The 15856-nt window shown below is 51.8% G+C and overlaps 1 protein-coding gene across 1 annotated transcript in view; it reads left to right on the top strand.

Moving 5' to 3' along the window:
- Positions 1–15856, top strand: part of LOC139257290 (beta-adrenergic receptor kinase 1-like) — a gene marked incomplete at both ends in the record, with an annotated part of 167815 nt that overhangs the window by 74773 nt on the left and 77186 nt on the right. The window contains 2 exons of the mRNA XM_070874426.1: positions 4333–4399; positions 6581–6681. Coding sequence (XP_070730527.1) covers positions 4333–4399; positions 6581–6681 — 168 coding nt within the window. The remainder of the gene's footprint in view (positions 1–4332; positions 4400–6580; positions 6682–15856) is intronic.

Raw genomic sequence — 15856 nt, 5'->3', positions numbered from 1 at the left:
ATCCCACCCAGTCTAATCCCACTCTCCCCCTCACTCCCCACACACTTTAATACCCCACCCAGTCAAATCCCACACTCCCCACACCCTTTAATACCCCACCCAGTCTAATCCCACGCTCCCCACACACTTTAATACCCCACCCAGTCTAATCCCACTCTCCCCACACCCTTTAATATCCCACCCAGTCTAATCCCACTCTCCCCACACACTTTAATACCCCACCCAGTCTAATCCCACTCTCCCCACACACTTTAATACCCCACCCAGTCTAATCCCACTCTCCCCCTCACTCCCCACACCCTTTAATATCCCACCCAGTCTAATCCCACTCTCCCCACACCCTTTAATACCCCACCCAGTCTAATCCCACTCTCCCCACACCCTTTAATATCCCACCCAGTCTAATCCCACTCTCCCCACACACTTTAATACCCCACCCAGTCTAATCCCACTCTCCCCCTCACTCCCCACACCCTTTAATATCCCACCCAGTCTAATCCCACACTCCCCACACCCTTTAATATCCCACCCAGTCTAATCCCACACTCCCCACACCCTTTAATACCCCACCCAGTCTAATCCCACTCTCCCCCTCGCTCCCCCTTTAATATCCCACCCAGTCTAATCCCACTCTCTCCCTCGCTCCCCCCTTTAATATCCCACCCAGTCTAATCCCACGCTCCCCACACACTTTAATACCCCACCCAGTCTAATCCCACGCTCCCCACACACTTTAATACCCCACCCAGTCTAATCCCACGCTCCCCACACCCTTTAATACCCCACCCAGTCTAATCCCACTCTCTCCCTCGCTCCCCCTTTAATATCCCACCCAGTCTAATCCCACTCTCCCCCTCACTCCCCACACACTTTAATATCCCACCCAGTCTAATCTCACGCTCCCCACACACTTTAATATCCCACCCAGTCTAATCCCACGCGCCCCACACACTTTAATATCCCACCCAGTCTAATCCCACTCTCCCCCTCACTCCCCACACACTTTAATATCCCACCCAGTCTAATCCCACTCTCCCCACACACTTTAATACCCCACCCAGTCTAATCCCACGCTCCCCACACACTTTAATATCCCACCCAGTCTAATCCCACTCTCTCCACACCCTTTAATACCCCACCCAGTCTAATCCCACTCTCCCCCTCACTCCCCACACACTTTAATACCCCACCCAGTCTAATCCCACGCTCCCCACACACTTTAATACCCACCCAGTCTAATCCCACGCTCCCCACACACTTTAATACCCACCCAGTCTAATCCCACACTCCCCACACACTTTAATGTCCCACCCAGTCTAATCCCACTCTCCCCCTCACTCCCCACACACTTTAATATCCCACCCAGTCTAATCCCACGCTCCCCACACACTTTAATATCCCACCCAGTCTAATCCCACTCTCCCCCTCACTCTCCACACACTTTAATATCCCACCCAGTCTAATCCCACACTCCCCACACACTTTAATATCCCACCCAGTCTAATCCCACTCTCCCCCTCACTCCCCACACACTTTAATACCCCACCCAGTCTAATCCCACGCTCCCCACACACTTTAATATCCCACCCAGTCTAATCCCACTCTCCCCCTCACTCCCCACACACTTTAATATCCCACCCAGTCTAATCCCACGCTCCCCACACACTTTAATATCCCACCCAGTCTAATCCCACTCTCCCCCTCACTCTCCACACACTTTAATATCCCACCCAGTCTAATCCCACGCTCCCCACACACTTTAATACCCTACCCAGTCTAATCCCACTCTCCCCCTCACTCCCCACACACTTTAATATCCCACCCAGTCTAATCCCACTCTCCCCCCTTTAATATCCCACCCAGTCTAATCCCACTCTCCCCCTCACTCCCCACACACTTTAATATCCCACCCAGTCTAATCCCACTCTCCCCCCTTTAATATCCCACCCAGTCTAATCCCACTCTCCCCCTCACTCCCCACACACTTTAATACCCCACCCAGTCTAATCCCACACTCCCCACACCCTTTAATACCCCACCCAGTCTAATCCCACGCTCCCCACACACTTTAATACCCCACCCAGTCTAATCCCACTCTATTCCTCACTCCCAGCACGCTTTAATATCCCACCCAGTCCAATCCCACTCTCCCCCTCACTCCCCACACCCTTTAATATCCCACCCAGTCTAATCCCACACTCCCCCCTTTAATATCCCACCCCGTCTAATCCCACTCTCCCCCCTTTAACATCCCACCCAGTCAAATCCCACTCTCCCACTCACTCCCCCCTTTAATATCTCACCCAGTCTAATCCCACTCTCCCCTTTTAACATCCCACCCAGTCTAATCCCACTCTCCCACTCACTCCCCGCTTTAATATCCCACCCCGTCTAATCCCACTCTCCCCTTTTAACATCCCACCCAGTCTAATCCCACTCTCCCTCTCACTCCCCGTAGCCTTTAATATCCCACCCAGTCTAATCCCACTCTCCCCCTCGCTCCCCCCTTTAATATCCCATCCAGTCTAATCCCACTCTCCCCCTCACTCCCCCCCTTTAATATCCCACCCAGTCTAATCCAACTCTCCCCCTCACTCCCCACACCCTTTAATATCCCACCCAGTCTAATCCCACTCTCCCCCTCACTCCCAGCACCCTTTAATATCCCACCCAGTCTGATCCCACTCTCCCCCTCACTCCCCACACCCTTTAATATCCCACCCAGTCTATTCCCACTCTCCCCCTCACTCCCCACACCCTTTAATATCCCACCCAGTCTAATCCCACGTTCCCCCCTTTACTATCCCAACCAGTCTCATCCCACTCTCCCCCCTTTAATATCCCACCCCGTCTAATCCCACTCTCCCCCCTTTAATATCCCACCCAGTCTGATCCCACTCTCCCCCCTTTAATATCCCACCCAGTCTAATCCCACTCTCTCCCCTTTAATATCCCACCCAGTCTAATCCCACTCTCTCCCCTTTAATATCCCACCCAGTCTAATCCCACTCTCCCCCCTTTAATATCCCACTCAGTCGAATCCCACTCTCCACCTCACTCCCCACACCCTTTAATAATCCACCCAGTCTAATCCCACTCTCCCTCTCACTCCCTACTCCCTTTAATATCCCACCCAGTCTAATCCCACTCTCTCCCCTTTAATATCCCACCCAGTCTGATCCCACTCTCCCCCCTTTAATATCCCACCCAGTCTAATCCCACTCTCCCACTCACTTCCCCCCTTTAATATCCCACCCAGTCTAATCCCATTCTCCCCCCTTTAATATCCCACCCCGTCTAATCCCACTCTCCCCCCTTTAATATCCCACCCAGTCTAATCCCACTCTCCACCTCACTCCCCGTACCCTTTAAAATCCTACCCAGTCTAATCCCACTCTCGCACCTTTAATATCCCACCCAGTCTAATCCCACTCTCCCACTCACTCCCCCCTTTAATATCCCACCCAGTCTACTCCCACTCTCCCACTCACTCCCCCCTTTAATATCCCACCCAGTCTAATCCCACTCTCCCCCCTTTAATATCCCACCCAGTCTAATCCCACTCTCCCCCCTTTAATATCCCACCCAGTCGAATCCCACTCTCGCACCTTTAATATCCCACCCAGTCTAATCCCACTCTCCCACTCACTCCCCCCTTTAATATCCCACCCTGTCTAATCCCACTCTCCCCCCTTTAATATCCCACCCAGTCTAATCCCACTCTCCCCCCTTTAATATCCCACCCAGTCTAATCCCACTCTCGCACCTTTAATATCCCACCCAGTCTAATCCCACTCTCCCACTCACTCCACCCTTTAATATCCCACCCAATCTAATCCCACTCTCCCCTCTTTAATATCCCACCCTGTCTAATCCCACTCTCTCCCCTTTAATATCCCACCCAGTCTAATCCCACTCTCGCACCTTTAATATCCCACCCCGTCTAATCCCACTCTCCCCCTCACTCCCCGCACACTTTAATATCTCACCCAGTCTAATCCCACTCTCCCACTCACTCCCCCCATTAGTATCCCACCCAGTCTAATCCCACTCTCCCACTCACTCCCCCTTTTAATATCCCACCCTGCCTAATCCCACTCTCCCCCTCACTCCCCGCCTCCTTTAATATCCCACCCCGTCTAATCCCACTCTTCCCCCTTTAATATCCCACCCAGTCTAATCCCACTCTCCCACTCACTCCCCGCACCCTTCAATATCTCACCCAGTCTCATCCCACTCTCCCACTCACTCCCCCGACCCTCGAACTTTTCTCGTCTGTAACCCCGCACTAACATGTGTCTCTCCCTCTCTTGCTCCTCCTGATTGCTACAGTCACACGCCATTTCATCTCAACAAGTCGGATGATAAAAGAACCATTAACCATCGCACACTGACCATGGTAAGGAAACGAGTGGCCTCAGGGTGAAGTGTGTGTGTGTGTGTCAGTGTGTGTGTGTGTGTGTGTGTGTGTCAGTGTGTGTGTGTGTCAGTGTGTGTGTGTGTGTCAATGTGTGTGTGTGTCAGTGTGTGTGTGTGTCAATGTGTGTGTGTGTGTCAATGTGTGTGTGTGTCAGTGTGTGTTTGTCAATTTATGTGCGTGTGTGTACCAACTGTGTGTATCTCTCTGTCTGTCTGTGTCTGTCTCTCTGTCTCTCTGTGTGTCTGTCTCTCTGTCTCTGTGTGTGCATGTGTCTGTGTGTGCACATGCGGAGTGAGTGTGTCTGTGTAGTGCAGTCTGAAGTCAGTATTGCAAACCCCTTCCCATTCACTCCCACTGTACACAATCCCAATGGACCCACACCCCTTCCCATTCACTCCCAGTGTACACAATCCCAATGGACCCAAACCCCTTCCCATTCACTCCCATTGTACACAATCCCAATGGACCCAAACCCCTTCCCATTCACTCCCACTGTACACAATCCCAATGGACCCAAACCCCTTCCCATTCACTCCCACTGTACACAATCCCAATACACCCAAACCCTTTCCCATTCACTCACATTGTACACAATCCCAATGGACCCAAACCCCTTCCCATTCACTCCCACTGTACACAATCCCAATGGACACAAACACCTTCCCATTCACTCCCATTGTACACAATCCCAATGGACCCAAACCCCTTCCCATTCAGTCCCACTGTACACAATCCCAATGGACCCAAACCCCTTCCCATTCACTCCCATTGTACACAATCCCAATGGACCCAAACCCCTTTCCATTCACTCCCACTGTACACAAACCCAATGGACCCAAACCCCTTCCCATTCACTCCCATTGTACACAATCCCAATGGACCCAAACCCCTTACCATTCATTCCCATTGTACACAATCCCAATGGACCCAAACCCCTTCCCATTCACTCCCATTGTACACAATCCCAATGGACCCAAACCCCTTCCCATTCATTCCCATTGTACACAATCCCAATGGACCCAAACCCCTTCCCATTCACTCCCACTGTACACAATCCCAATGGACCCAAACCCCTTCCCATTCACTCCCACTGTACACAAACCCAATGGACCCAAACCCCTTCCCATTCACTCCCATTGTACACAATCCCAATGGACCCAAACCCCCTTCCCATTCACTCCCATTGTACACAATCCCAATGGACCCACACCCCTTCCCATTCACTCCCACTGTACACAATCCCAATGGACCCAAACCCCTTCCCATTCACTCCCATTGTACACAATCCCAATGGACCCACACCCATTCCCATTCACTCCCACTGTACACAATCCCAATGGACCCAAACCCCTTCCCATTCATTCCCATTGTACACAATCCCAATGGACCCACACCCCTTCCCATTCACTCCCATTGTACACAATACCAATGGACCCAAACCCCTTCCCATTTACTCCCACAGTACACAATCCCAATGGACCCAAACCTCTTCCCATACACTCCCATTGTACACAATCTCAATGGATCCAAACCTCTTCCCATTCACTCCCACCATGCACAATCCTAATGGACCCAAACCCCTTTCCTTTCACTCCCACTGTACATAATCCCAATGGATCCACACCCCTTCCCATTCACTCCCATTGTACACAATCCCAATGGACACAAACCCCTTCCCATTCATTCCCAAATAAGGCTAGAAATTGTAATTGTTCTCATTCATTGTTTCATTTTCTCCATTTTACACTCTGTCTCTCTCCGTCTCTCTCTCTCTCTGCCTCTCTAATTCATTCTGTCCACATCTATCTTTCCCTCACTCTACCACTGTCTGTCTCTCTCCCTCTCCATCTCTCTCTCTCTCTCTCTCTCTGTCTCTCTCTGTCTCTGTGTCTCTGTCTCTCTCTGTCTCTGCGTCTCTGCCTCTCTCTGTCTCTGTGTCTCTCTCTCTGTCTCTCTCTCTCTCTCTCTCTCTTCCATTCTCTCCGTCACGCTCTCCCTTTCTCTCTCCCTCCCTCCCTCTCTGCTTCTCTCTCCGTATCTCTCTCCCCTTTTCTCTCTCCGACTCTCTCTCCGTCACTCTCACTCCCTCTCTCACTCATTCTCTCTCTCTCACTTATTCTCTCTCTCTCTCTCTCCCTCTCTCTCTCCTTGCTCTCCAAGCCCCTCGATCTCTCGGTCTCCTTTTCTCCAGACCTGACGTCACTGTTGAGAGGGCTGCTGGAGCGAGTCGTGAAGCGGAGGCTGAGATGCACCTCTCGGGGGTAAGTACCTGTCACTGCTGGCAATTCACCACATGCTCTGTGTGTGGGACTGAGAGACACCAGTCAGTGTACAGATATCTCCCTGAGGGAGAGGGGACTGAGAGACACAGGTCAGTGTACAGATATCTTCCTGAGGCAGAGGGACTGAGAGACACCAGTCAATGTACTGATATCTCCCTGAGGCAGAGGGACTGAGAGACACCAGTCAGTGTACAGATATCTCCCTCGGGAACAGAGGACTGAGAGACACCAGTCAGTGTACAGATATCTCCCTGACAGAGATGGACTGAGAGACACCAGTCAGTGCACAGATATCTCCCTGAGGGAGAGGGACTGAGAAACATAGAAACATAGAAACATAGAAAATAGGTGCAGGAGTAGGCCATTCGGCCATTCTAGCCTGCACCGCCATTCAATGAGTTCATGGCTGAACATGCAACTTCAGTACCCCATTCCTGCTTTCTCACCATACCCCTTGATTCCCCTAGTAGTAAGGACTTCATCTAACTCCTTTTTGAATATATTTAGTGAATTGGCCTCAACAACTTTCTGTGGTAGAGAATTCCACAGGTTCACCACTCTCTGGGTGAAGAAATTCCTCCTCATCTCGGTCCTAAATGGCTTCCCTCTTATCCTTAGACTGTGTCCCCTGGTTCTGGACTTCCCCAACATTGGGAACATTCTTCCTGCATCTAACCTGTCTAACCCCGTCAGAATTTTAAACGTTTCTATGAGGTCCCCTCTCATTCTTCTGAACTCCAGTGAATACAAGCCCAGTTGATCCAGTCTTTCTTGATAGGTCAGTCCCACCATCCCGGGAATCAGTCTGGTGAACCTTCGCTGCACTCCCTCAATAGCAAGAATGTCCTTCCTCAGGTTAGGAGACCAAAACTGTACACAATACTCCAGGTGTGGCCTCACCAAGGCCCTGTACAATTGTAGCAACACCTCCCTGCCCTTGTACTCAAATCCCCTCGCTATGAAGGCCATCATGCCATTTGCTTTCTTAACCGCCATCAGTCAGTGTACAGATATCTCCCTGAGGCAGAGGGACTGAGAGACACCAGTCAGTGTACAGATATCTCCCTGAGGGAGAGGGGACTGAGAGACACCAGTCAGTGTACAGATATCTCCCTGAGGGAGAGGGGACTGAGAGACACCAGTCAGTGTATAGATATCTTCCTGAGGGAGAGACTGAGAGACACCAGTCAGTGCACAGATATCTCCCTGAGAGAGAGGGGACTGAGAGACACCATTCAGTATACAGATATCTCCCTGAGGGAGAGGGACTGAGAGACACCAGTCAGAGTACAGATATCCCCCTGAGGGAGAGGGTCTGAGAGACACCAGTCAGTGTACAGATATCTCCCTGAGGGAGAGGGGACTGAGAGACACCAGTCAGTGTACAGATATCTCCCTGAGCAAGAAGGACTGAGAGACACCAGTCAGTGTACAGATATCTCCCTGAGGGAGAGGGGACTGAGAGACACCAGTCAGTGTACAGATATCTTCCTGAGGGAGAGGGACTGAGAGACACCAGTCAGTGTACAGATATCTTCCTGAGGGAGAGGGACTGAGAGACACCAGTCAGTGTACAGATATCTCCCTGAGGGAGAGGGACTGAGAGACACCGGTCAGTGTACAGATATCTCGCTGACGGAGATGGACTGAGAGACACCAGTCAGTGTACAGGTATCTCCCTGAGGGAGAGCGACATAGAGACACCAGTCAATGTACAGATATCTCCCTGAGGCAGAGGAACTGATAGACACCAGTCAATGTACAGATATCTTCCTGAGGGAAAGGGACTGAGAGACACCAGTCAGTGTACAGATATCTCCCTGAGGAACAGAGGACTGAGAGACACCAGTCAGTGCACAGATATCTCCCTGAGGGAGTGCGACTGAGAGACACCAGTCAATGTACAGATATCTTGCCGAGGGAGAGGGGACTGAGAGACACTAAGTCAGTGTACAGATGTCTCCCTGAGAGAGAGGGACTTAGAGACAACAGTCAGTGTACAGATATCTCCCTGAGAGAGAGGGGACTGAGAGACACCAGTCAGTGTGCAGATATCTCCCTGAGGGACAGGGGACTGAGAGATACCAGTCTGTGTACAGATATCTCCCTGAGGGAGAGGGACTGAGAGACACCAGTCAGTGTACAGATATCTCCCTGAGGGAGAGGGACTGAGAGACACCAGTCAGTGTACTGATATCCCCCTGAGGGAGAGGGACTGAGAGACACCAGTCAGTATACAGATATCTCCCTGAGGGAGAGGGGACTGAGAGACACCAGTCAGTGTACAGATATCTCCCTGAGAGAGAGCGGACTGAGAGACACCAGTCAGTGTACAGATATCTCCCTGAGTGAGAGGGGACTGAGAGACACCAGTCAGTGTACAGATATCTCCCTGAGGCAGAGGGGACTGAGACACACCGGTCAGTGTACAGACATCTCCCAGAGGCAGAGGGACTGAGAGACACCAGTCAGTGTACAGATATCTCCCTGAGGGAGAGGGGACTGAGAGACACCAGTCAGTGTACAGATATCTCCCTGAGGGAGAGGGGACTGAGAGACACCAGTCAGTGTACAGATATCTCCCTGAGGCAGAGGGACTGAGAGACACCAGTCAGTGTACAGATATCTCCCTGAGGGAGAGGGGACTGAGAGACACCAGTCAGTGTACAGATATCTCCCTGAGGGAGAGGGGACTCAGAGACACCAGTCAGTGTATAGATATCTTCCTGAGGGAGAGACTGAGAGACACCAGTCAGTGCACAGATATCTCCCTGAGAGAGAGGGGACTGAGAGACACCATTCAGTATACAGATATCTCCCTGAGGGAGAGGGACTGAGAGACATCAGTCAGAGTACAGATATCCCCCTGAGGGAGAGGGTCTGAGAGACACCAGTCAGTGTACAGATATCTCCCTGAGGGAGAGGGGACTGAGAGACACCAGTCAGTGTACAGATATCTCCCTGAGCAAGAAGGACTGAGAGACACCAGTCAGTGTACAGATATCTCCCTGAGGGAGAGGGACTGAGAGACACCAGTCAGTGTACAGATATCTCCCTGAGGGAGAGGGGACTGAGAGACACCAGTCAGTGTACAAATATCTCCCTGAGGGAGAGACTGAGAGACACCAGTCAGTATACAGGTAGCTCCCTGAGGGAGAGACTGAGAGACACCAGTCAGTATACAGGTAGCTCCCTGAGGGAGAGGGGACTGAGAGACACCAGTCAGTGTACAGATATCTTCCTGAGGGAGAGGGACTGAGAGACACCAGTCAGTGTACAGATATCTTCCTGAGGGAGAGGGACTGAGAGACACCAGTCAGTGTACAGATATCTCCCTGAGGGAGAGGGACTGAGAGACACCGGTCAGTGTACAGATATCTCGCTGACGGAGATGGACTGAGAGACACCAGTCAGTGTACAGGTATCTCCCTGAGGGAGAGCGACATAGAGACACCAGTCAATGTACAGATATCTCCCTGAGGCAGAGGAACTGATAGACACCAGTCAATGTACAGATATCTCCCTGAGGGAGAGGGGACTGAGAGACACCAGTCAGTGTACAGATATCTCCCTGAGGAACAGAGGACTGAGAGACACCAGTCAGTGCACAGATATCTCCCTGAGGGAGTGCGACTGAGAGACACCAGTCAATGTACAGATATCTTGCCGAGGGAGAGGGGACTGAGAGACACCAAGTCAGTGTACAGATGTCTCCCTGAGAGAGAGGGACTTAGAGACAACAGTCAGTGTACAGATATCTCCCTGAGAGAGAGGGAGTGAGAGACACCAGTCAATGTACAGATATCTCCCTGAGGGAGAGGGGACTGAGAGACACCAGTCAGAGTACAGATATCCCCCTGAGGGAGAGGGTCTGAGAGACACCAGTCAGTATACAGATATCTCCCTGAGGAAGAGGGGACTGAGAGACACCAGTCAGAGTACAGATATCCCCCTGAGGGAGAGGGTCTGAGAGACACCAGTCAGTGTACAGATATCTCCCTGAGGGAGAGGGGACTGAGAGACACCAGTCAGTGTACAGATATCTCCCTGAGCAAGAAGGACTGAGAGACACCAGTCAGTGTACAGATATCTCCCTGAGGGAGAGGGGACTGAGAGACACCAGTCAGTGTACAGATATCTTCCTGAGGGAGAGGGACTGAGAGACACCAGTCAGTGTACAGATATCTTCCTGAGGGAGAGGGACTGAGAGACACCAGTCAGTGTACAGATATCTCCCTGAGGGAGAGGGACTGAGAGACACCGGTCAGTGTACAGATATCTCGCTGACGGAGATGGACTGAGAGACACCAGTCAGTGTACAGGTATCTCCCTGAGGGAGAGCGACATAGAGACACCAGTCAATGTACAGATATCTCCCTGAGGCAGAGGAACTGATAGACACCAGTCAATGTACAGATATCTTCCTGAGGGAAAGGGACTGAGAGACACCAGTCAGTGTACAGATATCTCCCTGAGGAACAGAGGACTGAGAGACACCAGTCAGTGCACAGATATCTCCCTGAGGGAGTGCGACTGAGAGACACCAGTCAATGTACAGATATCTTGCCGAGGGAGAGGGGACTGAGAGACACCAAGTCAGTGTACAGATGTCTCCCTGAGAGAGAGGGACTTAGAGACAACAGTCAGTGTACAGATATCTCCCTGAGGGAGAGGGGATTGAGAGACACCAGTCAGTGTGCAGATATCTCCCTGAGGGAGAGGGACTGAGAGACACCAGTCAGTGCACAGATGTATCCCTGAGGGAGAGGGGACTGAGAGACACCAGTCAGTGTACAGATATCTTCCTGAGGGAGAGGGACTGAGAGACACCAGTCAGTGTACTGATATCCCCCTGAGGGAGAGGGACTGAGAGACACCAGTCAGTATACAGATATCTCCCTGAGGGAGAGGGGACTGAGAGACACCAGTCAGTGTACAGATATCTCCCTGAGAGAGAGCGGACTGAGAGACACCAGTCAGTGTACAGATATCTCCCTGAGTGAGAGGGGACTGAGAGACACCAGTCAGTGTACAGATATCTCCCTGAGGCAGAGGGGACTGAGACACACCGGTCAGTGTACAGACATCTCCCAGAGGCAGAGGGACTGAGAGACACCAGTCAGTGTACAGATATCTCCCTGAGGGAGAGGGGACTGAGAGACACCAGTCAGTGTACAGATATCTCCCTGAGGGAGAGGGGACTGAGAGACACCAGTCAGTGTACAGATATCTCCCTGAGGCAGAGGGACTGAGAGACACCAGTCAGTGTACAGATATCTCCCTGAGGGAGAGGGGACTGAGAGACACCAGTCAGTGTACAGATATCTCCCTGAGGGAGAGGGGACTCAGAGACACCAGTCAGTGTATAGATATCTTCCTGAGGGAGAGACTGAGAGACACCAGTCAGTGCACAGATATCTCCCTGAGAGAGAGGGGACTGAGAGACACCATTCAGTATACAGATATCTCCCTGAGGGAGAGGGACTGAGAGACATCAGTCAGAGTACAGATATCCCCCTGAGGGAGAGGGTCTGAGAGACACCAGTCAGTGTACAGATATCTCCCTGAGGGAGAGGGGACTGAGAGACACCAGTCAGTGTACAGATATCTCCCTGAGCAAGAAGGACTGAGAGACACCAGTCAGTGTACAGATATCTCCCTGAGGGAGAGGGACTGAGAGACACCAGTCAGTGTACAGATATCTCCCTGAGGGAGAGGGGACTGAGAGACACCAGTCAGTGTACAAATATCTCCCTGAGGGAGAGACTGAGAGACACCAGTCAGTATACAGGTAGCTCCCTGAGGGAGAGACTGAGAGACACCAGTCAGTATACAGGTAGCTCCCTGAGGGAGAGGGGACTGAGAGACACCAGTCAGTGTACAGATATCTTCCTGAGGGAGAGGGACTGAGAGACACCAGTCAGTGTACAGATATCTTCCTGAGGGAGAGGGACTGAGAGACACCAGTCAGTGTACTGATATCCCCCTGAGGGAGAGGGACTGAGAGACACCAGTCAGTATACAGATATCTCCCTGAGGGAGAGGGGACTGAGAGACACCAGTCAGTGTACAGATATCTCCCTGAGAGAGAGCGGACTGAGAGACACCAGTCAGTGTACAGATATCTCCCTGAGTGAGAGGGGACTGAGAGACACCAGTCAGTGTACAGATATCTCCCTGAGGCAGAGGGGACTGAGACACACCGGTCAGTGTACAGACATCTCCCAGAGGCAGAGGGACTGAGAGACACCAGTCAGTGTACAGATATCTCCCTGAGGGAGAGGGGACTGAGAGACACCAGTCAGTGTACAGATATCTCCCTGAGGGAGAGGGGACTGAGAGACACCAGTCAGTGTACAGATATCTCCCTGAGGCAGAGGGACTGAGAGACACCAGTCAGTGTACAGATATCTCCCTGAGGGAGAGGGGACTGAGAGACACCAGTCAGTGTACAGATATCTCCCTGAGGGAGAGGGGACTCAGAGACACCAGTCAGTGTATAGATATCTTCCTGAGGGAGAGACTGAGAGACACCAGTCAGTGCACAGATATCTCCCTGAGAGAGAGGGGACTGAGAGACACCATTCAGTATACAGATATCTCCCTGAGGGAGAGGGACTGAGAGACATCAGTCAGAGTACAGATATCCCCCTGAGGGAGAGGGTCTGAGAGACACCAGTCAGTGTACAGATATCTCCCTGAGGGAGAGGGGACTGAGAGACACCAGTCAGTGTACAGATATCTCCCTGAGCAAGAAGGACTGAGAGACACCAGTCAGTGTACAGATATCTCCCTGAGGGAGAGGGACTGAGAGACACCAGTCAGTGTACAGATATCTCCCTGAGGGAGAGGGGACTGAGAGACACCAGTCAGTGTACAAATATCTCCCTGAGGGAGAGACTGAGAGACACCAGTCAGTATACAGGTAGCTCCCTGAGGGAGAGACTGAGAGACACCAGTCAGCATACAGGTAGCTCCCTGAGGGAGAGGGGACTGAGAGACACCAGTCAGTGTACAGATATCTTCCTGAGGGAGAGGGACTGAGAGACACCAGTCAGTGTACAGATATCTTCCTGAGGGAGAGGGACTGAGAGACACCAGTCAGTGTACAGATATCTCCCTGAGGGAGAGGGACTGAGAGACACCGGTCAGTGTACAGATATCTCGCTGACGGAGATGGACTGAGAGACACCAGTCAGTGTACAGGTATCTCCCTGAGGGAGAGCGACATAGAGACACCAGTCAATGTACAGATATCTCCCTGAGGCAGAGGAACTGATAGACACCAGTCAATGTACAGATATCTTCCTGAGGGAAAGGGACTGAGAGACACCAGTCAGTGTACAGATATCTCCCTGAGGAACAGAGGACTGAGAGACACCAGTCAGTGCACAGATATCTCCCTGAGGGAGTGCGACTGAGAGACACCAGTCAATGTACAGATATCTTGCCGAGGGAGAGGGGACTGAGAGACACCAAGTCAGTGTACAGATGTCTCCCTGAGAGAGAGGGACTTAGAGACAACAGTCAGTGTACAGATATCTCCCTGAGAGAGAGGGAGTGAGAGACACCAGTCAATGTACAGATATCTCCCTGAGGGAGAGGGGACTGAGAGACACCAGTCAGTGCACAGATATCTCCCTGAGGAAGAGGGGACTGAGAGACACCAGTCAGTGTACAGATATCTCCCTGAGGGAGAGGGACTGAGAGACACCAATCAGTGTACAGATATCTCCCTGAGGGAGAGGGGACTGAGAGACACCAGTCAGTGTACAGATATCTCCCTGAGGGACAGGGGACTGAGAGACACCAGTCAATGTATAGATATCCGCCTTAGGGATAGGGACTGAGAGACACCAGTCAGTGTACACATATCTCCCTGAGGGAGAGGGACTGAGAGACATCAGTCAGAGTACAGATATCCCCCTGAGGGAGAGGGTCTGAGAGACACCAGTCAGTGTACAGATATCTCCCTGAGGGAGAGGGGACTGAGAGACACCAGTCAGTGTACAGATATCTCCCTGAGCAAGAAGGACTGAGAGACACCAGTCAGTGTACAGATATCTCCCTGAGGGAGAGGGACTGAGAGACACCAGTCAGTGTACAGATATCTCCCTGAGGGAGAGGGGACTGAGAGACACCAGTCAGTGTACAAATATCTCCCTGAGGGAGAGACTGAGAGACACCAGTCAGTATACAGGTAGCTCCCTGAGGGAGAGACTGAGAGACACCAGTCAGTATACAGGTAGCTCCCTGAGGGAGAGGGGACTGAGAGACACCAGTCAGTGTACAGATATCTTCCTGAGGGAGAGGGACTGAGAGACACCAGTCAGTGTACAGATATCTTCCTGAGGGAGAGGGACTGAGAGACACCAGTCAGTGTACTGATATCCCCCTGAGGGAGAGGGACTGAGAGACACCAGTCAGTATACAGATATCTCCCTGAGCAAGAAGGACTGAGAGACACCAGTCAGTGTACAGATATCTCCCTGAGGGAGAGGGGACTGAGAGACACCAGTCAGTGTACAGATATCTCCCTGAGCAAGAAGGACTGAGAGACACCAGTCAGTGTACAGATATCTCCCTGAGGGAGAGGGACTGAGAGACACCAGTCAGTGTACAGATATCTCCCTGAGGGAGAGGGGACTGAGAGACACCAGTCAGTGTACAAATATCTCCCTGAGGGAGAGACTGAGAGACACCAGTCAGTATACAGGTAGCTCCCTGAGGGAGAGACTGAGAGACACCAGTCAGTATACAGGTAGCTCCCTGAGGGAGAGGGGACTGAGAGACACCAGTCAGTGTACAGATATCTTCCTGAGGGAGAGGGACTGAGAGACACCAGTCAGTGTACAGATATCTCCCTGAGTGAGAGGGGACTGAGAGACACCAGTCAGTGTACAGATATCTCCCTGAGGCAGAGGGGACTGAGACACACCGGTCAGTGTACAGACATCTCCCAGAGGCAGAGGGACTGAGAGACACCAGTCAGTGTACAGATATCTCCCTGAGGTAGAGGGGACTGAGAGACACCAGTCAGTGTACAGATATCTCCCTGAGGGAGAGGGACTGAGAGACATCAGTCAGAGTACAGATATCCCCCTGAGGGAGAGGGTCTGAGAGACACCAGTCAGTGTACAGATATCTCCCTGAG

Source organism: Pristiophorus japonicus, unplaced genomic scaffold (genome assembly GCF_044704955.1).
Source record: "Pristiophorus japonicus isolate sPriJap1 unplaced genomic scaffold, sPriJap1.hap1 HAP1_SCAFFOLD_819, whole genome shotgun sequence".
Taxonomy (NCBI): domain Eukaryota; kingdom Metazoa; phylum Chordata; class Chondrichthyes; family Pristiophoridae; genus Pristiophorus; species Pristiophorus japonicus.
Note: the sequence above shows the minus strand (reverse complement) of the source record. Positions and strands in the feature narration are given on the sequence as shown.